The sequence below is a fragment of the Leopardus geoffroyi genome, chromosome C1 (assembly GCF_018350155.1).
Source record: "Leopardus geoffroyi isolate Oge1 chromosome C1, O.geoffroyi_Oge1_pat1.0, whole genome shotgun sequence".
In the NCBI taxonomy this organism is placed as follows: Eukaryota; Metazoa; Chordata; class Mammalia; order Carnivora; family Felidae; genus Leopardus; species Leopardus geoffroyi.
The window spans coordinates 46,136,296-46,161,154 of NC_059328.1; the positions used below are offsets into that span (position 1 = coordinate 46,136,296).

At 38.8% G+C, this 24,859-nt stretch overlaps 1 protein-coding gene across 1 annotated transcript in view; it reads left to right on the forward strand.

Moving 5' to 3' along the window:
• Positions 1-767: 767 nt before the first annotated feature.
• C8A (complement C8 alpha chain) overlaps positions 768-24,859 on the forward strand; it is a 68,523-nt gene continuing 44,431 nt past the window's right edge. The window contains exons 1-2 of the mRNA XM_045477549.1: positions 768-948; positions 22,001-22,103. Coding sequence (XP_045333505.1) covers positions 872-948; positions 22,001-22,103 — 180 coding nt within the window. The 5' untranslated portion in view covers positions 768-871. The remainder of the gene's footprint in view (positions 949-22,000; positions 22,104-24,859) is intronic.

Sequence of the window (24,859 nt, forward strand, 5' to 3'; positions counted from 1 at the left end):
TGGCAAGTTACTTAACCTCTCTGAACCTCCATTTGAACTGCAAAATGAAATTAATCATTTCTAGCTTGTTGACTTGTGAGGATTCAGTAAAATAAGACGTATGAAATGCCTGCCACATGTTCAGTTATTTTCTGTCGCTCCATTTCTACTTATTTAATTAATTTATGAATATGTCTGGAAGAGTAAGAGGATGTATATAGGTATGATATCAGTGCAGATGTGTGGCTGTTACTATAATTCTAGAGAATGCTTCTGGAGATGTCTATTGAGGACATCTGGTCCCCTCAAGACACAAATATGCCGGATCTTAATGATATGTAATGTCTAGATGAAAAGCGGAAGGTCCATTCAATTACCACCGCTCTCAGGCTCCAGATGTTTGGCAACACGTTGTAGAATCTTTATGTAACTATCAACATCTCCTATGTTTTGGCGGCTGTTTACGAACGAGTTCATACAGCAGTATTATCCTTGTATAAGTCTTGCAAAACAAATTGATCTGACTTCACAAGTTCCAAGAGCCACTCAAAAAGACCCACGAATTCTGCAACTGTATCTTGATTTGGCTTTGCCTCATTCCGAAAAGAAGACTTCCTTGCTAAACTGGTATTGGCCAAAAATCCTCCTTTCCTCAACCACATGGATATTACTTTTCAAAAGGTTTGAAACACAGTGACCTTTGGTGTCCTGGATTTTAGGGTGTTTGGCTAATCAATACCCTAGTCACTAATTAACCACATCTCAATGAGAATTGAGTGAATTCTGTTAGTTCCGAACATTCGATGGCTCTTACAGGTTCTGGCGCAAAGACATCTTTCACTCCAACTCTCTGACTAGTTTTATTCCTTCTCAGTGATACAGGGTGGTTGAGATGCTTGCTGCTGCTGTTTTCATCCTGTCTTTGACGACTTGTCAGCCTGGGGCAACTATCCAGGAGAAGGTGAACCGGTGAGTTGGCCCTAAATCTACAAAATTTGCACAGAGGGATCACCTGGTGGGGAGCGAAGGCACTTCCATGTTTGCAACAAGTTATTCTAGGATAGAATGTGACTTCTTTTCATGTTATCACGGATCCGGCGAAGCAGTGCAGGACAGTGAAAAGGACATGCCCTTGGAGTCAGATGGATCGGTCTACAGACCACCGATCTAATACTCAAGAGTTGGGTAATCTGGAGTGATCATTTAATCTCTTAGAACTTCAATTCCCCTATCTGGAAATGAGGGTAATGCTGCCTTGTCTATAAGAGTCAATGAATATGAAATAAGGTCCTAGATATAAAATATACTCAGCTTAATAAATAACAATCCTCTTGAGTAATGTTGGACAATGAACCTCTACTTATCCATTTGTGAGTCTTACAAATTCCCTCTCATAGTGTTTCAGGGAGGATACAGTCAGATAATGTTAATAACCTCATCCTGGGAAAGCCAAAACTGTAGAGATGCTGGGTCATTTCATTCTTACAATGAGTTTACCTTTCGCTGTAGGGAAATGGATGGAACTGATATTTTCATATGTACATTGCAATTTTGCCCATTTCATTTCCTTGAATCGTCCAACCCGGCTTCAGGTTTTTATATCTTAACATCAAGTATTTTGTGGTGCTTAAAGGGTCCCTTATTTCAGCTTTGGGATAGCATGAAAGCAGTCTTTGTCTCCAAACACTGAAGATTTTAAGTTGAGCTATTTTAGTCAAATTCTTATTGAGTGATTTAATTTTGAATCATTGCTTTTAAATGCTAGAGCAGGAGCGATTGCCTTTACGTAACAGTTCAGAAGGGGGAAAGGCATTTTTATAAGCACTTAATTTGCAATTTGTATTTAAAGCAAAAACACCTTTGAAAAATCAGAAAATTTACCTCCAAGAATTAGGAGATAAAGGCAAGAGAACGGTAGTGAAGGAAATCTCTGCTGAGATACTCTTAATTATAAAAGCTTCTCATTGTAATCCTTTTTGAAAATGAACAAAGAGTCTTGATGTTTGATGAACTTATCAAACAAGACAGACCAGTGAAGAGGCAAATTTGAAGTCAAGGCAAAAGAGAACCAATTAAATACTTTACAAAGTGCTGAAGTAGGAAATCATGAGGTCTTTGTATCTAATGCCAGTATATCTGACCCTCGCTTTGAAAATGGAAAACTACATGGTGAAATAATTCTGTTGGGTTCAAATTATGGCCCTGGTATTTACTGTCTGTGTGATCTCAGGCAAGTTATGTAAGTGTTCTGAGCGGTAAAATGGGAGGAAATTAAGAGAAAAAAAATGGATGAAGGTACTTAGGACAACGCCTAGTCCTGAGGAGGCACTCAGTTCAATGCTGGCTATCGCGAGCAGTTTTGTGTGATTATTATGGTCACATTTTGTTTTTGTCCATTCTGTCTGTTGGTTGACAAAAGTCAGACAGAACAAAGGTATAATGTGCCAATTGGCATGGATCTTCAAGACTGGTCAGTGATTTCAAAACATTAAAAAAATTTAACAGTGGCATGCTTTTTGCCCCCAATAAAATCTTATGTGAACCCTCACAGCGAAAACAGATACTATACATTTATATTTTAATGGCACACTTTAATTTTTTCAGTAAAATTTATTTTATTTTTAAAATACATTTTATACTTTGAAATAGATTATACTTCTTAAATTTTATATTTTTAAATACAGTTTTATACTTTTATTTTTATAAGGTCTTCTTTACCATTTGCTTATTATAAACTCAAACAATTTTTTTTAAATGTTGATTTTTTTGGGGTGAGAGAGACAGAGTGTGAGCAGGGGAGGGGCAGAGAGAAACAGAATCCAAAGCAATCTCTAGGCTCTGAGCCGTGAGTACAAGCCCAACACAGGGGCTCATGAACTCATGAGCCATGAGATCGTGACCTGAGCTGAAGTCAGATGCTCAACCAACCGAGCCACCATAGTGCCCCTATTATTAACTCTTAATAGAAAAATTGAGATACCACCTCACACCAGTCAGAGCGGCTAAAATTAACAACTCGGGAAAGAACAGATGTTGGTGAGGATATGGAGAAAGGGGAACCCTCTTGTATTAATGGTGGTAATGCAAACTGGTACAGCCACCCTGGAAAACAGGGTGGCTCAAAAAATTAAAGATTGAATTATCCTATGAGCTAGCAATAGTTAGGAATTTATCCAAAGGATACAGGAGTGCTGATTCAAAGGGACACATGCACCCCGACGTTGATAGCATTCAACAATAGCTAAATTATGGAAAGTGCCCAAATGTCCTTCAACTGATGAATGGATAAAGAAGATGTGGTACACACACACACACACACACACACACACACACACACACTGGAATACTACTTGGCAATGAAAAAGAATGAAACCTTGCCATTTGCAATAACGTGGATGGAACTGGAGGGTATTACACTAAGTGAAATGAATCAGTCAGAGAAAGACAGATATCATATGTTTTCACTCATGTGGAAATTGAGAAACTTAACAGAACACCATGGGGGAAGGGAAAGAAAAAAAAATACATAGTTACAAACAGAGAGGGAGGCAAACCTAAGAGACTTTTATGTACAGAGAACAAATGGTGGAAGGAAGTGGGGTAGGGAGGTGGGGAAAATGGGTGATAGGCATCGAGGAGGGCACTTGTTGGATGAGCACTGGGTGTTTCATGTAAGTGGTGAATCATGGGAATCTACTCCTGAAGCCAAGAGCGCATGGTACGTATGTTAGCTAACTTGACAATAAATTATATATAAAAACAAACAAACAAATAAAAGAATAACAACAAAAAATGGGGTTGAGAAAAAACATTTTAAAACAATGGTAATGAAAATAAGTTGTAATATCCAACCTCAAATATTTTATATAAATAATACATTTAGCATGTGTGTTGCTTTAAAAAGTTTAAACAATTTTCAATCCTTCTAATTTATTGAGATTTGTTTTATGATAAAAAATAGGATTTCTTAGTGAATATATAATGTGTGCTGAAAAGTGTATATTTCTTTGTTGTTGGGTGTAGTGCTAAGTCATGAAATCAAGTTGGTTGTTAATGTCGCTCAACTTTTCATCTCCTTGTTCTATTAATTACTGAGGAAGTGATATTGCAATCTCCAGCTATATTTGTGGATTTGTCTACTTCTCCTTTCAGTTCCTTCAATTTTTGCTTCATGTATTTTCAAGCTCTGTTATCTACATCTATCTATCTATCTATCTATCTATCTATATTTAGAATTAGTATGACTTCTTGATGATTTTCCCCCTTATCATTATGAAAGACTTTCATTATCCGTAGCAATTGTTTTTGGTCTGCAGTCTATTATTAATATCATATTCTTACTTTCTTATGATTATTGTTTGTGTGGTGAGTTTTTCCCCAAATTTTATTTTAAATTATCTGACTCTTCATACTTTATTTATTTATTTTTAAAGTTTATTTATTTTGAGAGAGAGAGAGCAGGGGAGGGGCAGAGAGGGAGGGAGAGAGAGAGAATCCTAAGCAGGCTTTGAACTGTCAGCACAGAGCCTGACTCGGGCTCAAACCCAAGAACTGTGAAATCATGACCTGAGCCGAAATCAAGGGCTGACACTTAACTGACTGAGCCACCCGATTGTAGTTAAGTTTTGAAATCAGAAAGTATGAATTCTCCAACTTTGTTCTTTATTTTTAACGGCTATTCTGGGTTGCAATTTCATATGAGTATGGATCAGTTTGCCAATTTTGCAACAACAAAAACCCCTGGGATTTTGAAATTGCATTGCATTGAATTTACAGATCAGATCAGTGTGGGGAGTGTTTTCACCTTAATACCAAGTCTTCCATTCCATGAATATTGGATTTCTTTTTACTTAATTAGGTCTTCTTTAATTTTTTTCTATGATATTTTATACTTTTCAGTGTATGTCCGATACTTCCTTTGTTAAGTTTATTCCTAAATATTTTTGAGGCTATTGTAAATGAGATTGACTCCTGGATATCGTTGTCAGATTGTTTATTGCTAGTATATAGAAATACAATTGTTTCTGTACATTGCTTTTATATCCTGCAGCTTGCTGAAATAATTTATTAGTTATAATATTGTTTGTGGATTTCTTATAATTATCTATGTACAAGATTATGGCATCTGCAAATAGAGATACTTTTACTTCTCCCTTTCCAATCTGGATTACTTTTACTGGTTTTTCTTGCCTAATTGTCCTGGGCAGAACCTTCCGTTCTATGCTGATAGAAGTGGCAAGACTGGACATCTTTGTCTTACTCCTAATTTTTTTTCTTTAATTTTTTTTTTAACGTTTATTTATTTTTGAGACAGAGAGAGACAGAGCATGAATGGGGGAGGGGCAGAGAGAGGGAGACACGGAATCCGAAACAGGCTCCAGGCTCTGAGCCGTCAGCCCAGAGCCCGACGCGGGGCTCGAACCCACGGACCGCGAGATCGTGACCTGAGCCGAAGTCGGACGCTTAACTGACGGAGCCACCCAGGCGCCCCATGTCTTACTCCTAATTTTAAGAGGAAAACTTTTGGCTTTGACTGTTAAGGATGATTTTAACTATAGTTATTTTGTAGATGCTCTTTGTTAGGTTGAAAAAGTTTCTTTCTCTTTCTAATTTTTTAGTGTGTGTGTTTGTGTTTTATATAGTGCAATAATGATTTCAGGAGTAGAATCCAGTGATTCATCCCCTACGTATAACACCCAGTGCTCATCCCAACAAGTGTCCTCCCTAATGCTCCTTGCCCATTTAGCCTTCCCCTGACCCACAGCCCCTCCAGCAACCCTCAGTTTGGTCTCAATATTTTAAAGTCTCTTCTGGTTTGTCTCCCTCCCTGTGTTTTCATATTGTTTTTGCTTCCCTTCCCTTATGTTCATCTGTTTTTTATCTTAAATTCCACATATGAGTGAAAACATGTGGTATTTGTCTTTCTCTGATTGACTTATTTTGCTTAGCATAATACCTTCCAGTTCCATCCACGTTGTTGCAAATGGCAGGATTTCATTCTTTTTGACTGTCGAGTAATACTCCATTGTATATATATACCCACATCTTCTTTATCCACTCATCTGTCGATGGACATTTGGGCTCTTTCCATACTTTGGCTATTGTCAATAGCGCTGCTATAAACATTGGGGTGCATGTGTCCCTTCAAAACACCTGTACCTTTTGGATAAATACCTAGTAGTGCAATTGCTGGGTGGTAGGGTAACAATCTATATTTTAATCATAGTGTTTACATATACCATTTATATAAAATGTTATTACCGATTTGTTTGGATTTATCATCTTTTTATTTGTTTTCTACTAGTCTCATTTGTTTTTTGTTTCTGTTTTTTTTTATCTTTTAGATTGAATATTTTTTTTCTAATTCCAAATAATTTAGTAGCTATTCTACTGTTTTTTTTGCTGTTGTTATAAGATTTACAATATACATCATTAATTTATCACAGCCTACCTTCAGGTAATATCCTACCACTTCTGATATCATTTTTATTCTGCCTGAATAACTTCCTTTGACATTTCTTTCAGTGCAGAATGACTTTTGGTGGTGAATTCTCCATTTTTAGTGATCTGGAAAAGTCTTTATTTTGCCTTTATTTTGAAGGATATTTTTTGTTGAAAATTAAGTTCGAAGGGAGTAGTTTTCTTTTCCTGCTACATTGCTTTAAAGATGTTGTTCTATTATCTTTGGCTTGCATAGTCTCTGAGGAAAAATCTGCTTTCTTCCTCTTTGTGTAATATGTCATTTAAAAAAATTGACTGCTTTTATGATTTTTCTCTTTATTATTGATTTTCAGCAGTTTATGATGTACCTTGGTATGGTTCTGTGGGTTTATAGTTCTCACAAAATTTGGCAAAAAAAGTGTTGCCATTATTAATTCAGATATGTGCTCTGCCCCATAATCTTTCTCTTTACCTTCTGACAGTCCAATTTCAGATAGGTTAGACAGCTTGATATTATTCCACAGGTCACTGAGACTCTGTCCTTTATTTAATTGTTGTTGGCAGTCTTTTGTCTCTTTGTTCCATTTTGGATAGTTTCTATCACTGTATCTTCCACTTTGCCAATCTTTTCTTCTGCAGTATTTAATCTGTTGTTAAACCATTCAATGAATTTTCATTTCTGTTGTAATGATTTTCAGCTTTAAAAGTTTCATTTGGTATTCTTTTACATCTTCCACTTATCATCGTGTTCATGATTCTCCTTACATATCTGGATATATTTGCAGTAACTCTTCTAAAGTTCTTGTTGGCTGCTTCCTTCATTTCTATATTGCAGGTCTTTAGAATTAGGACTGACTCAGACATCTGGTTTAATCCACTTGTGTTGCAGGTAACGAATCTGAGCCCCAGAAAGAGAAGGGGCATGTTACATAACAAGCAGACTTCTCTGCCAGGCATTTTAAGAATACTGACCGATTAATCCTCATTATGTCCCTTTAAGATTGTTGTAATTACTATTCCCTGATTGAGAGCCAGAAAGGAAACAAAGCAGTTTGACATGCTCTACATGATTCAGCCACCCAGTGGAATTGTCAGGTCTTCTAACTGCCAGATCAGTGTTATTACCACCATTGCTGCTACACCTGCCCCCCAGGAAAAAAAAGTGGTTTTTTTTTTCCAAAACTAAACACATATTTTGATAAGCAATGCAAATATAACAATTTCAACCAAAAATGTCTATTGATGAAGAATGAACAAAATTCCTTAGGGTGACTGATGAAACACGAGTGAGGATTCCAAACATGGAATGACCACAAGGGTTTGTTCCTTTCCTTGGTTAAATAGGTCATACAGGCAGTGGACCCTAAGAAGTTTAAATCACGATTCTCCTCTTTATTTTGCCTATTTCATGGGCATCTCAGTGTGTTTACCCGACTATCCTGGGCCAGGGCCATGTGAATATTTTCAAAGGTTGTCCAGATAACTGGAAATCAGTATGTATTAGAGCTACATGAATTTTTAACTCACATGAATAACTGGAGTAGTGGCTTTGACTCAGAAGCAAGTCTTGTGAATGTGGACACTTTTGTCCAGGGTAACTAACTATTAGCTATACTTCAAATGGCATTGGGTATGGGCTATGGAGTGAGATCAACCTGGGTTTAAGTCCTGGCTTCACCACCTAGTGGCTCTAGAACCTGGACAATAAACTCTCTAAGGCTCAACTTAGTCATCTATGAAACAGAGATATGTATTTCATTGAGCACTTTACAGGAGGTAAGAGAGTTCATATAAAGTACTTAGCACAGGGGCGCCTGGGTGGCACAGTCGGTTAAGCGTCCGACTTCAGCCAGGTCACGATCTCGCGGTCCGGGAGTTCGAGCCCCGCGTCAGGCTCTGGGCTGATGGCTCAGAGCCTGGAGCCTGTTTCCGATTCTGTGTCTCCCTCTCTCTCTGCCCCTCCCCCGTTCATGCTCTGTCTCTCTCTGTCCCAAAAATAAATAAACGTTGAAAAAAAAAAATTTAAAGTACTTAGCACAGAACTTGGCACATGGTAAGCTTTTAGAATATTGCTTTTATTACTCTCTTTCCCTTTTGTCAGAAACCCTTCATAGTGTACCTTGGAATGCTAAAACAATACATATGTTTTAGTGTTAAACAGCTTTCATTGGAATCCTTGCTTTGCCATTTTACTGTCTATATAAACTTAAGCAGGTTTATTTTATCTCCCCATGAATCTGTTTTACTTGCCTATAAAATGGGTGTAATAGTTCCTACCCCACAGTGTTCTTATAAAACTTAAATGAGATAATATAAGATTAAATGAGATAATATACTTATACTCAACATTGGTACTGAGCTCCTACTAGATGCAACCTACTAGATGCAAAGTACTATACTTAGCACTAGGCTATAATGGTGAACAATGTAGTCATGTGCCTGCCTTGCAGAATGTGCCATGCAGGAATGGAGATAAAGTATGAGAAGCTCTATGTAGGTGGCAAGATGTTCGCATAGGGCGGGCAGGTCAAGGAAAGCTAACTGGAAGAATAATAAGCCTTAGCTGAACTGGGAAGTTTTGGCCAGATGAATGAGGTGCGATTATTCTGTGTGGAGAAAACAGTATTATGCACATTCTGTAGGAAAGCCTGGAACATTCCTAGAGCTAGAAGTTCTGTGTGGAATTCTGTGTGTTGCCAGCACACAGGAAACACCTTCGTTCGTTCGTTCGTTCGTTCCTTCCTTCCTTCCTTCCTTCCTTTCTCTCCATACTCCTGGTATGCTAGGTACTAGGTGGTGAACTAAACAGATAAATGTTCCTGCCCTCACGGACTTTACAGTGTAGCGATAGAGTAGAATTAACATGTAAACAAAACATTTCAGTAAGAAAACTGTGATAAGTACTATGAAGGAAACAAATAGATCCTTTTGACAGAGGATATTAGAGCAATTGAAAGACAGCCTGGTGGGTGGGGTTTCTCTGGAGGTGGTATTTAACCTGAGAGATGTAGGATGGGCAGGAGAAGCCATGTGAAGAAAAGGGAGAATGGAGAGATCAGCATGTCCTCAGACCCTCCAGTGGGAAATGGCCCATCATGCTCATGGCACTGAAGGATGGCAACAGCGTGAGAGCAGGGAATTGTGCCCTGACAGGATGTCAAAAAAGTGGGCAGACACCAGATCACAGAGGACTTTGACATCATGATGAGGATTTTGAACTTCAGTCTATGGGTACTAAAACCCAACCAACCAACCAACCAACCGGAAAACACCGGAGGGTCTTAAAAAATGGGAGTGCAGGGGGGGAAAATCATCCTGGTGGCTGTGCAGAGAAGGGATTGGAGGAAGCTCAAGTGGAATGTCTTGGCCCACAGGAGGCCACAGCAGTGATCTCATGATAGATAATGGTGCCTTAAATTAGGGTGCTGGTAGCAGAGGTACGCAGAAGGGAAGATACTTGAGACGTATCTTGAAAGTAAAATGGACAGACATTTCCAAAGCACTGGATACGGGGGCGAGCGGAAGGAAGGAATTAAAGACCATTGCTAAGTATTTAGCTTGAGCAACTGCGTGTTATGATGGCTCTACTTTTGGATGTGGGTGAACCAGAGAAGTTGGTTAGTAGAAAAGGAAGAGTTGAGGTTTGGAGCCATTAAGTTTGCCATGCCCCAGGGGCACCGACCTAGTGGAGATCTAAAGTGGGGCAGCTGGATAAAGAAAAGAGGATTTCAGAGGAGTAGTCTGGGCTGAAGATTTACATTTGGGAGGTATTAGCATAGAGGCAAGGGAAGCCAAGGAAATGGATCTCACCGTCCTAAGAGTGAGGGAAACAGGAAGAGAAAAGAAATGCAACATTGGGGCCTGAAACATTCCAGTTTTTGGAGAAGTCAAAGAGAACGGGCCACAGAGGGAGGGAGGAAACAGGGAAGTGTGGTGCTGAAGAAATCCCAGAACGGATGATTTCAAGAAGGAAACAATGGCTAACAGAGGGGGAAGTTAAGACCAAGCCAGAAAACTTTCTACGGGATTTAGCAACATGGAGGTCGCTGGAGACTCAGCAAACTTTCAAAGGCCATTTAAAGTACCTCAGTTTCATGATGTGATTTCCCTGTAAGAACTGAATGGATCTGCCTCAAGATTATATAATCAGTGACAATCAGCCTTAAATATAAGCTAAGCCAATTTATTAGGATGATCCTCTGGCAATAATCGGGGTTAGGCCTTCTAATCTTCTAGCCTAAAATGGGTAGCTGATTAATCATTTTTTGATTTCAGTTGCTGTGGTGGCCACATTCTGGGGTTAGGTATTTGACTCGCAGATTCCACGTTTAACTCTAGGTTTTAGGCCCTTTGCCCAATGTGCCATTCTATTTTAAAAAGCAGATGGGTAGCATCTCACTAACCCACAGCCCTATGCAGAGTAGACATTCAATACCTTTTTGATGAAGGTGGGCAGTTTTGATGAGCATGTGCAGGGTTGAGAAGATTAGAGAGTAGAAACTGACATGTACATCAGGCTTGTGCTTGGGGCTTTACATACATGATCTTACTCCATATTCAAGACATAGGTTATTATACTATTTTTCAGTTATAATAAAATGAAAGTTCAGTAAGGGGCAGAAACTGGGTTGCAATGCAAGTTTGGTAGACCCAAAATCACTTGGTGTTCTATCAGTGTTTCCTCAATTGTGTTACACAATCTTACAGACGTTACCTGAAAAAAAGAAATGATGTGTTCAAAAAATTGGGGAAATGCTGGGTTGGGTAGATTAGAATGCAGGACTTCTCAGGGCCTTTAATATGTTGCAGTTTAAATTTCTGAGAGTAGCATGTTGTATGCAATTTATCTGAACGTATTTGACCATGTCATTTTTCTTCTCTTCCTTCTCAACCCTAGGTTGAGCACGCCACAGAGCACACTTTGAGAAATCCTGCAATTGACTATATTGACCGGGGGTGATTCTATAGATTAAAAAATCTAAAAGCCAGAGAGTTAAAGAAACTTGCTCATAGTAGATAGAAAAGTAGATATAAACTAAAAATGAGAATCAAAGGCTCCTGACTCCCAGTGCTCTGTATGAAATGTGTTATTGCTTGAGTAGATTCTCAGCAGCTAGGAGACGCTTCTTTTATTTTTTTGGAGACGGGTTAAAACTATTTGCCAAGATTTACTAGACCACAGATTTATTCATGGTTCCCTAAGTGATTGAAAAATGATACAATTATTTTGCAAAGCCATTTGGCCGTAAGTGTCATAAGCCTTAAAATCACCTGTATCCTTCAACCTAGCCATCCCACTCCACAGGATATATCTTCAGGAAATAAGAGGATATGGAAACATTGGGTGCCCAATAATCTAATTGTTTGATGTTAGAGGAATGGAACCATGTGTAGTCATCATAAGTAGTTTACATTTCTGCTATGATATTAAGTGGAAAATCAGGATGTAAAATGTAATACTCAGTATGACCTCAATTATATTATGAAAATAAAGCAAAAGGAAATAGAACAAAATATTAATGGTGGCAGGGTTGGGGGCATTTTTTTCTTTTATAATCTCTTCTATGTTCTCTTTAAAGAGAATGTATTACTTTTGTAATAAGCAAAAAATAAACTACATTTAAAGATTCACTGGGCTGATAAGAGAAAATGCTGGACATATTGATATTGGCTAAAAGGTTGGAGCCTTGTAATGACTTAATGAATGGTTCTGTGTACCTTCTGTACTCTTGCTTCAGTGATAGCATTACTGTATGTGCTTCTGTCTAGACATCATGTCACAAAGCTTTTAAAACGACAGCAACACAGCATTGCTCTGTCTAGGCTTTTGCTCCCATCCATTAATACTGTTTCCTTCCATTTTGACATCATAATGCAGTCTCAGTGGGCTTGCACTGACATTACCTTGACAATTCCATAGTGAGAAGCAAACTAATGCTGGAATCATTTTCTGTTCCCAAACCTTTACTCTGTACCTTCTCTCCCACCTTTTGATGATTAGAACCCTGTCTTTCTCCATGTTCCTATACCTCAAGCTTTTATTATTAGGAAATCTATCAGAAAAATGACAGATGGGCAGAACCTTGAGCCATTTGAATGTCTAGTTACCAGAATTATTTACTTAGCTTCTAACCGGAAATCGAGTTCAAACAAGTCTCTACACAATGTCATTCTATTTCCCATGAATTGGTTTCCTTCTTTCCCTTCTTTTCTTTCCTTCCGTCTCCTCTCCCTTCCCTCCCCCCTTCCTTCTTCTCTTCCTTTTTTCTTCCTCATCGTCCCTGCTTTCCGCCCACCTTCTCTCCCTTCTTTCTTCCCCTCCCCCCTTTCCTAAATATTCACTGAATACTTTCCTTGTATCTGGCACCATAATAGGTGCTGGAACGTCAGCAGCAAATATACAGGCAGTATCTGCCTTCATAGAACTTATAATCTGGTGAAGACAGAAACTGCACAAATATTACAAGTGTGATAATTAAGTTTTGAGAAAATGGGCAGAGATTGACCACATCATATGAAGGCAGGTATATAACTTATCTGGGTATTGAAAAATATTGCCCTAGGAACTGATATTTATTACGAGATTGAGTTAACCAGGTAATGAGGTCGATAGTCCATTCAGGGTTGGGTTTTACAGGTGGGTGTGATCAAGGGAACAGTGGAGTCCAGGAATTTAGGGCACAGTTATGATTTCAAAATGACAGACCATGGAATCAAAACTCGTTATAAAGAGAAATGAAAATAGGAAAGGATCTTACTGAGAGAACGCTTAGGTGTCAGGAGACTAAAAGCCCCAAAGAGGTCCAAATAAAAGTGCACTGGGAATCCTTGAGCATAAAATATAGAGGGAGAAGAGACTGTGGAGCCCCCAGATAACTATTCACAGATGACTGACGAATTAGTGATTTGGAGGAGGAGCTGTTTCAGAGAGTGAGAAAGACCAGGATGTGACCATAGAAGATAGCAGAGTGAGGAAAAGGTCACTGGAGATGAGGACAAGGAGTGACTGAGGGGCAGAGTGTTGGATAGCTCATTTATGGGGATGATGAGGTCTCCCACGGCGATGGAAGGAACTGCGGTAGAGGGAAAGATTGTGAGCTGAGCACTGAAATTTTCTTTGGAGGGATAGTAGCACTGGTTTTACACACTAGTGTCATTTGATAGATCAGAGTTTCTCAAAGTGTGGTCTATAGACCCCAGGGAGTCCCCAGGATCTTTTCAGAGGGAGTCTGTGAGTTCAAAACAGTATCACAATAATACCAAGTCAGTTGGCCTTTTCACCGTGCTCATACTTTCACTGATGGTGCAAAAGTTATGGTGGATAAAACTACTTTGGTCGTGGTACAAATCAAGGCAGTGGCAGCAAACTCACAGGAAAGAAATGAAGTTTTCCTTAAGAAAGTCCCCCCTGAAACAGTAAAAGTTATTAATTTTATTAAACCTCAATCTTTGAATACATGTTATTTAGCTGTTCTATGTGACAAAATGGGAAGAATGCATTAAGAACTTCTACTGCACTGAAGTATGATGATTGTCTTGAGAAAAAGCAATTGCTGGAATAGTTACATCAGAGTAGCCACTTGTTTCCTGGAACATTGTTTTTACCTGACAAGATAGCTGCGAGGCTGTGGTTATTCAGGCTTAGCTATTTGGTAGACATTGAACAGGGAGCCCATCACTTCATGGAAACCAAATAACCAAATAACAACATGTGAGCTTTCCAACAAAAATTAAAAAATTGGAGGGACGCCTGGGTGGCTCAGTTGGTTAAGCATCTGGCTTCAGCTCAGGTCATGATCTTGCAGTTCATGAGCTCAAGACCCACGTCAGGCTCTGTGCTGACAGCTCAGAGCCTGGAGCCGGCTTCATATTCTGTTTCTCCCTCTCCCTCTATCCCTCTCCTACTCACACTCTGTCTCTCTCTTTCTCTCTCTCTCTCAAAAATAAATAAACATTAAAAAAAATAAATAAAAACTTGGAAACCATATCCACTACTATGAGCTTGATGAGATCACTGGTGATATTAATAAATTTGACGTTTTTATACTGTAGAGTGAAATGTGTTACTATTTTTAAGATATGCATAGTGAACCATCAGTTTCCAAGTTTCCAATGCCTGATGTTAAAAATCATGTGTGAGTGGCAGGTCCATTCAAGGTACACACAGACCAGTGGACTTTAATGCAACGGGGTGCAAAAAAAAAAAAAATTCATTGACATGCTTTCAGATTCCACATCGCAACTGACATTTAAGAAATTACCACTTGTCAGGGTATCTGGGTGGCTCAGTCAGTTAAGCATCTGACTTCAGCTCAGGTCATGATCTCGCGGTTCATGAGTTTGAGCCCCGCGTTGGGCTCTGTGCTGACAGCTCAGAGCCTGGAGCCTGCTTCAGATTCTGTGTTTCAGTCTCTCTCTGCTCCTTCCCTGCTCACACTCTGTCTCTCTCTCTCTCTCTCTCTCAAAAAATAAACATTAAAAAAACAAAATAGAAAAAGAAATTGTCAACTTGTCAAGTTGTAGTGTAGTAGGAAAGAACACCCACAATTACCTAAGAAGGAGTATGAAAATTTCCTCACCCATCTAGAATTTTCAGCTCCATAAATATATAAATATATGAGGCTGATTTTTCTTCCTAAACCTCAACAAAAGCAACGTAAAGCGACAGACTGAGTGAAGAAGCAGAAAGGAGAATCTAAGTGTCTCCTACTAACCTAGACATTAAAGACATTTGCAAACGTGTAAAACAATGACACGCGTTTCACCAATTATTTTTCTTGGAAGTGTGCTTTCAAATAAAATTATGGCATATATTGTAATACGTAATGGGTTTGTTATGATAAATTTAAATAAGGACATATTGTTATATTTTCTGTTTCGATTTTGAATTTTGAATCAGTAGATAGCCCACTTAAACAAAGGCTCTTCGGAGTCCTCAGTAATACGTTAGAGTGTAGAAGCGTCCTGGGATCTAAGTTTGGAAACCATTGTTAAAGATGAACATCACTTTCCTGACTATCCCCTGGATCCCTGTCTAGGGTTTCAGACTGGACGCCATCTTTCATTCTGACTAGTAGCTCATGGAATGATTAGCGTCAGATTTGGAGCACCTTTTTTTTTTCTACACTAAGGTGATAATTGTGCCATTTGTCACCGTAGAGGCTGCCTGACTCTCAGAAGTTATGATAATATTGGTGGTAACAGACAATCTTCCTACTTTGCTCAGTGGGCTGACCAGGCTGTGACACTGCGGTAGAAGCAATGACGCTGTGGGAAGAAGCTCAGGCTTGGAGCCAGGCATGCTTGTGGCTTGTCCACCTTACCCTGTGTGACCCGGGTAAGCTCTTTAACCTCTGAGGAGGCAGCAGAGGGTAACAGAAAGAACATGGCCTTGTAGACAGGCCAGTGTCTACCTTTTACCTCTGTTACTCCAGGCAAGGCTCTGACTGTCTCAGTTTTGTTGGCTGATTTATAAAATGAGGAAGCAGCCGCATTATGGGGAAATGAACATGGTCTTTGCCATCAAACTGGGTCAAATTCTGCCTTTGTCACCCTTGGGCTATGATTTCTGGGGCTACTTAGCTCTTAGAAATCTCAACTCTCTTCTATACAAGTAGGGCTAATAATATATACAGCCTAGGGTCGTTATAGATATTAAATGAGATAATCCATGGGATATCTTAGCATGTAATAACAAAAGCCAACCTTTAACAAATACTTCATAAGCATTTTAACATGTTTTCAATAACACCATTAGGCAATGTTATTTTTAACCAAGTTTTACAGATGGGAAAACTGTAGCTCAGAGATGTTAAGTAACTTGCTCAAGTTTTCAAAGTCAGCAGGTGGCAAGATTCAAAGTCAGTCCTCTTACTCTGAACCCCATGTTCTTAACCACTGGGCTTTCTGCTACTCTGACTCTTCAGAAAAAGTTAGTTCTCCTGGTTCTTTGAAAATATAAACAAAACTGATAAACTTTTAGCGAAACTCATCAAGAAAAAAAGAGAGAGTAGTATTCCATTGTATATATAGACCACATCTCCTTTATCCATTCGTCAGTTGATGGACATTTAGGTTCTTTCCATAATTTGGCTAATGTTGAAAGTGCTGCTATAAACATTGGGGTACAAGTGCCCCTATGCATCAGCACTCCTCTATCCCTTGGGTAAATTCCTAGCAGTGCTATTGCTGGGTCATAGGGTAGTTCTATTTTTAATTTTTTGAGTAACCTCCACACATTTTCCAGAGCAGCTGCACCAGTTTGCATTCCCACCAGCAGTGCAAGAGGGTTCCCCTTTCTTCACATCCTTGTCAGCATCTATAGTCCCCTGATTTGTTCACTTTAGCCACTCTGACTGGCGTGAGGTGGTATCTCAGTGTGGTTTTGATTTGTATTTCCCTGATAAGGAGTGACATTGACTATGTTTTCATGTGTCTGTTGGCCATCTGGATGCCTTCTTTGGAAAAGTGTCTATTCATGTCTTCTGTCCATTTTTTTTTCACTGGCTTATTTGTTTTTCAGGTGTGGAGTTTGGTGAGTTCTTTATAGATTTTAGATATTAGCCCTTTATATGACATGTCATCTACAGCAATGGTGATGGAACTAGAGGGTATTTTGCTAAGTGAAATAAGTGAGGCAGAGAAAGACAGATACCACAGGTTTTCACTCATAAGTGGATCTTGAGAAACTTAACAGAAGACCATGGGGGAGGGGAAGGGAGGTGGAAGGTACAGAGAGGGAGGGAGGCAAACCATAAGAGACTCTTGAGGACAGAGAACAGACTGAGGATTGATGGGGGGTGGGGGAGAGGGGAAAGTGGGTGATGGGCATGGAGGAGGGCACTTGTTGGGATGAGCACTGGGTGTTGTATGGAAACCAATTTGACAAATTATATTTAAAAAGAAAAGAAAAGAAAAAAAGAGTACCAAAATTGATAAAATCAGAAGTGAAAGAAGAGAAGTAACAGCTGACACCACAGAAATACAAAGGGTTATAAAAGGCTACTACAAAAATCACATGCCAACAAATTGAACAGCCTAACAGAAATGGAGAGACGCCTAGAAATCGGCACTCTTCCAAAACTGAATCAGGAAGAAATAGAAAATCTGAACAGACCAATTATTAGTAACAAAATTGAATCAGTGGTCAGAAAACTCCCAACAAGCAAAAGTCCAGGACCAGATGGATTCATAGGTGAATTCTATGAAACATTTAAAGAATTAATACTTATTTTCCCTAAACTATTTCAAAACTAGAAGAGGAAAGAAAGCTTCCAAATACATTCTACAAGGCCAGCATTACCCTCATACCCAAACCAGACAAAGACACTATCAAAGAAGAAAAGTACAAGCCACCTCTGCTGAACATGGATGCAAAAATCATCAACAAAATATGAATAAAACCACATTCAACAACACAATAAAAGGATCATTCACCATGATCTACTGGGATTTATTCCAGGGATGTAAGAATTGTTCAATATCCATAAATCAATCAACATGATACACCACATTAACAAAATGAAAAATAAAAATCATGATTATTTCAAAAGATGCAGAAAAAAGCATTTGACAAAATCCAACATCCATGCATGATAAAACCTCTCAACCAAGTGGGTTTAGAGGGAACGTATCTCAACATAATAAAGTTCATATATGACAAACCCACAGCTAACATCATACTCAACAGTAAAAACTGAGACCTTTTTCTCTAACATCAGGAATAAGACAAGGATGTCCACTCTTACCACTTTTACTCAACATGATCATAGAAGTCCTAATCACAGCAATCTGACACTAGAAAGAAATAAAACACATCCAAATTGGCAAGAAAGAAGTAAAACTGTCACTATTTGCAGATGACATGATACTATACATAGAAAACCCTAAAGACTCCACCAAAAAACTATTAAAAGTAATAAATAAATTCGGTAAGGTTGTAGGATGCAACATTAATGTACAAAATTGCAAGCTCTCCTCTGTACTTGTCTCTCTAAAATTAGAATAACTTGATCCACATAGGACTGATATAGATTTAAAAGAGTTAATTTATATAAACCCTCCGGCATCACACCTGCATACAGTAGGAACACAATAAATTTTCACTCTTCATTTCTCAAAACTGTGATTGGCTGGAAGGAAAACTTGTACAGCCTTTTCCTTTGCTTAAATTTTGCATCTCAAAATTAATGCAGGGAGATGAAAAGAGTTTTGGAGACGGACAGTGGTGATGGTTGCACAAAAATATGAACGTACTGAATGTCACTGAACTGCACACGTAAAAATGACTAGGATACTCGCACTTACATAATGTGTATTTTACTTCAATAAAAAAATAGGAAAACAGAGAAAGGGCACGAGGCCACATATCTTTCATTTTAAAAACAGGACACTTGTTGGGATGAGCACGGGGTGTTGTATTAGGGGATGAATCACTGGATTCTACTCCTGAAATCATGATTGCACTATATGCTAACTAACTTGGATATAAATTTAAAAAAATAGTACATGCAATTCTTTTTAATTTATTTTTGAGACAGAGAGAGACAGAGCATGAACGGGGGAGGGGCAGAGAGAGAGGGAGACACAGAATCTGAAACAGGCTCCAGGCTCTGAGCCATCAGCACAGAGCCTGATGCGGGGCTTCAACTCATGAACTGCGAGATCATGACCTGAGCCGAAGTCAGACGCTTAACTGACTGAGCCACCCAGGCGCCCCAGTACATGCAATTCTTAAGAAGGAAGATAAGATCATGCAAATGTTGGAAGCGCCCTTACTGCCAAGCCTTTCAAGTAAGAATCCCTGTGTTTGTTGACACACCCTTCCTGCTCTATCCCCACTCCCACCAGGTAACCTGAAGGGTAAGGGAATATAGTGTGGCACTGTTGTACATTCTGCAGGTACCTAGATGCCCAAATCAATGGGCAAACATTACAAATTAAAGAATTCGGCATCTGATACAAACTGGTAAGGAAGAAGTAAAACTCTCACTCTTTGTGGATGGCGTGATAGTATGTATGGAAATTCTGAACGATCCCCCCCAAAACTACTAGCACTGGTAAATGAATTTAGGAAAGTTGTAGGATACAAAATTAACATACAGAAATCTGTTGCACATCTATACACTAATAATGAAGTGGCAGAAAGAGAAATTAAGGAAACAGCCCCACTTACAATTGCACCAAAAATAATAAAGTACCTAGAAATAAACTCAACCAAGGAGGTAAAAGACCTGTACTCCAAAGACTGTAAAACATTGATGAAAGGAATTGAAGGTGACGCAAACAAATGGAAAGAGATTCCGTGCTCATGGACTAAGAGAATCAGTGTTGTTAAAATGTCCACATTACCCAGAGCAGCCTACAGATTTAATTCAATCCCTATTAAAATACCAACAGCATTTTTCACAGAACTAGAACAAATAATCCTAAAATTTGTATGGAACCCTAAAAGACCCTGAATAGCTGAATCAAGCTTGAAAAAGAACAACAAAACTGGAGATATCATAATCCCAGATTTCAAGATATATGACAAAACTATCGTAATTAAAACAGACACATTTTTGTGGCACAAAAATAGACACATAGATCAATGGAACAGGATAGAGAGCCCAGAAATAAACCCATGCTTTTATGATCAGTTAATCCATGACAAAGGAGGCAAGAATATGCAATGGAGGAAAGACGGTCTCTTCAACAAATGGTGTTGGGAAAACTAGACAGCCACATGCAAAAGAATGAAACTGGACCATTTCCTTACACCATACACAAAAATAAACTTAAAATGGATTAAATATCTAAATGCCATACCTGAAACCATAAAATTGCTAGAAGAAAGCATAAGCTGTAATCTCTTTGACATCACCTGTAGACACATTTTTATAGATATATCTCTTTTGGCAAGAGAAACAAAAGCAAAATTAAGCTATTGGGACTACACCAAAATAAAAAGATTTTGTGCACCGAAGGAAACCATCAAGAAAACAAAACGCAGTCTACTGAACGGGAGAAGATATTTGCCAATGATACATCTGATAAAGGGTTAATATCCAACACCAACTCAACATCAAAATACCAAATAATCCTATTAAAGGTGGGCAGAGGACATGAACACACATTTTTCCAAAGAAGGCATACAGACTACATGAAAAGATGCTCCATATCACTAAAAGGAGGCAAATGCAAATCAAAGTTGCAATGAGATACCACCTCACACCTTTCAGAATGGCTGAAATAAGAACCACCAGAACTAACAAGTGTTGCCAAGGATGTAGAGAAAAAAGGAACCCCAAGCACTGTTGGTGGGAACACATGCTGGTGTAGCCACTGTGGAGAACAGACTGGAATTTCTTCAAAAAACTGAAAATAGAATTACCGTAGGATCCAGGAATCCCACCACTAGGTATTTACCAAAAGAAAAGGAAAACACTAATTCAGAAAGATATGTGCACTCCTATGTTTATTGCAACATTGTTTACAATAACCAAGATATGGAAGTAACTCAGGTGTCTGCTGATAGATGAATAGATAAATATGTGGCGCATATATATATAAAACGGAATATTACTCAGCCATAAAAAAAGAATGAAATTTTGCCATTTGCAACAACGTGGATGGAACTAGAGAGTACGATGCCAAGTGAAATAAGCCAGACAAAGACAAACACCATATGATTTCACTCACATATGAAATTTAATAAACAAAACAAATGAACAAAGGAAAAATGAGAAAAAGGAAAAAAACAGACTCGTAAATACAGAGAACAAACTGGTGGTTTCCAGAGGAGAGGTGGGTAGGGGGATGAGTAAAATAGGTAAAGAGGATTAAGATTACACTTACTCTGATGAGCACTGAGTAATGCATAGAATTGTTGAATTATTACATTTATATACCTGAAACTAATATAACACTGTATGTTAATTTTACTTGAATTTTAAAATGATTTAAAAAAAGATAAAAAAATTCAACATCTGTTTAGCCCTAAAGAAGATGGAAATCCTGTCATTTGCAACAACATGGAATGAACCTGGAGGACGTTATGCTAAGTGAAATAAGCCAGACAGAGAAAGATAATATTGCATGATTTCTCTTCTATGTGGAATCTAAACAAGTGTAACTCAAAGAACTAGAGAGTACAATGGTGGTTACAAAGGACTGGGGACATGGGGAGGAGTTGGTCAAAGTGTACAAATTTATAAGATGAGTAAGTTCAGGGGATCTAATGTACAACATGCTGCCTACAGTTAATAGTACTGTATTGTGCACTTGACATTAGCTAAGAGAGTAGATCTTAAGTGTTCTCACACACACACACACACACGTAACTATGTGAGGGAATAGATGTATTAATTAGCTTGATTGTGGTGATCGCTTCACAATGTACATCAAACCATCACATTGTGCATTTAAAATATATACAATTTTTTTCATTTATATCTCAGTACAGGTGAGGAAGAATTAATCTGTTTTCATATTATTAAGATATATTCCTATGAAAAGACCTTTTTGAGTTTACAACAAAAATAAAAATTACCGTAATATAAATCTTAAAAATTGAAGTAAGGGTCTTTCCTCTTTACAGGAGAGTAAGTCGGGCTGTTCAGAGTTCCACCTTGACAGCACTTAACTGTCAGCTGAGCACCTGGTCTGAGTGGACAGAATGCTTTCCATGTCAGGACAAAAAGGTAAGACATTTTTAACCAGGTTGGGGGCATTCGATATTTGAATGGTGAACTAGGCATTTAAATGGAGATAAATAGGTCTATAAATCTGAGGTCTGGGTCGAAATCAGGTCTAGAAATAGGTATTTGGAAGCCATGGGCACATAGATGGTGGAACTTTTTCTGCTTTTGTTTATAGGTCATTATGGGATGAGGCTACATAAGATGTATATGTTAATGGCTGATGTGCAGAGAGGGGGCCATTCAGACAGAGGCACACTGATCCCCGTGCCTCTCTGGATCCTGGTCAACCTGTTGCCCTCCGATGAAGGTCATTTAGAGGGGCTAATAACCTGTGGGGAGCTGAGATAAACCAGAGAATGTTCCTGAGGATTCTACTTTCATGGCTTCAAAAGGCTGACACACCCAATCAACAGACAAGAGTCTATCTTGCCCACCTAAGTGGTTTTGAATGGTCCAAAATGGTCACTAAACCCAGTGTCATCTCAAAGAAAGGGGGACTTTGGGAGCACCTGCTCTGCTAGGGCAGAGTATTAAAATTCTGACCTTGTTCATAATTACTGGCTCATGGTAATAATAAAAGGCAGAATAACTCCTGTTTTATTACTATTTTAAAATCTCTACAGACAACGCATGCCTTTACTGGATGTACCCAGGGTAGGATGTCTCCAGGCTCCCACCTCTCCCAGTTGGAACACCATTGCCTGAACATTGTCTATCGGTACATTACTGTCAAGTCTAAGTGGTTAAGCTCTGATTCTACCACTCGGATTCTGACTCTGCATCTTATTTGTTATGTTACTTTGGGCATATATTTTATCCTCTCCATGCCTCTGATTCCTTATCTATAAATGGAAGTAGGAATTGTACTTACAGCATACGCTTGTGAGTATTAAATGAGTAAGGTATGCACAGTGCTTTCCATGGCACCTAACATATAGTAAGTGTTCAATAAATGTTAGCTGTTTGTATAATTACTACATATGCCTCCCTCTCCAACCAGCTGCCACTGCCTGAATCAAGACTTGTTCTTCTCTCCCCTGAGCTTCTGAAGAGTGGGCCTCCAGACCCAGTCTTTGGTGACATGCAGGGCTACCTTGTGAATGAGTTGTTCAAAATCACATGGAATTCAAAATCATTACGGATGGGAACACAATTGGGACCTCATTTATTCAGCTTCAAAGCCTGAAATTATTTATTTTGCCTCTCCTGTCTCTGAGATATGCCAAGGAATCCCAGACTGCCCCGTTCAAAGATATCTGGCTCCCAGAATCTCATTTTGCTTTGATATCCTGTGTCACTTTTCTGAGTCTGCTGTAACAAACTGGGTGGCTTAAAAACAACGGAAATGTATTCTCTCACAGTTCTGGAGGCCAGAAGTTTGACAGGGCCATGCTGCCTCTGGAGGCTCTAGGGGAAAATCTTTTCTTTGCCTCTTCTGGCTTCTGGTGGCCACCAACAATCCTTGACTTGGGGCCAATCTCTGGGCTCCGCTCTCTACCCCTGTGGCCACATTACCTCTTCTTCTTCTGTGTGTCTCCTTTGTGTGTCTGTGTTAAATCTTCCTCTGCCTTCCCCTTATAAGAACACCATGATGACCGTTAGGGCCTACCTGGATAATGCAGTGTAATCTCTCCATTTCAAAAACCTTAATAATATCTATAAACACCCCTTTTCCAAATAAGGTAACATTTACAACTTTTAAGAACTAGGACTTGCTTTCTTTGCATGGCCATTATTTAGCTTATTACATATCCTAAACTGCGTTTTCCCCTCATGTGTTGCTGTGTAGACAGCAGAGAGCACAGGTGAATGACTTACTATTCAAATTAGAATTGAACTTCTCAAAGTAATGACTCAAAAAGACATACGTGTCTTTAAAGTAATCCTTAAAACGAATTCTGTTAATTATGTAAGGGAAAGACCATCCTAGTTTCTTCTTATTCATATGGTTTTTATTCCTCTCAAAATCACCCAAACAAAGATGTGCATTTCTGGAAAGAAATACTATTGACTAGCTAGAAAAGAAAATGATATCTTAATGATACCAACACAGGCACTAGCATGGAGAAATCCCTAAGGGAGTATCTGCACCAACCTTTCGGCAACACAATGTCTTCATTATTTGATAACGACCTAGAAAATGGGGAGTCAGTGGGAATGAACCTCATGACTGCACCATCATTCCAATACAGGAACCAGGGGAAGGTGATAATGTCATTTATAGTTACCGTTTATTAAATCATTTCTATATACCAGGCACTGTGCCGATGCTTTAATAAATTCTTAGCTGACTTTCATAGCCAACTGTAAGTGACGGATAGATACCACGGTCTTTGGTTAGGTCACCCATAAAGAAAGAGGCACAGCCTAGATTTGACAGTTGGTCAGTCTGATTCCAAAATGCCCATGTGCCTGATCCCTTCACTCTCCTGCTTCCCCCTCCACTCTGTGGAGAGTCATAAGCGATATTAGTGGCCATCTAATCCAATTCCCATTCAGTCATAAATCCTTCTGGAGTAGCCCAACAGCAGGCTAACAAAATAATATTGATGTGGTAACTCTTATTACTGAGTATATTCAAGACAGCAGGCAAAGTGCTGACTTCTTTACATGTATTATCGCTAATGTTCACAAGACCCCATATCTCTCATTCTATAGATGAGAAAACTGAGGGTCAGAGATGTTAAGTGATTTACCCAGTGACACATACACAGTAAGTAGCAGAACTGGAATTCTAACCCAGCTTAAAATGGGAT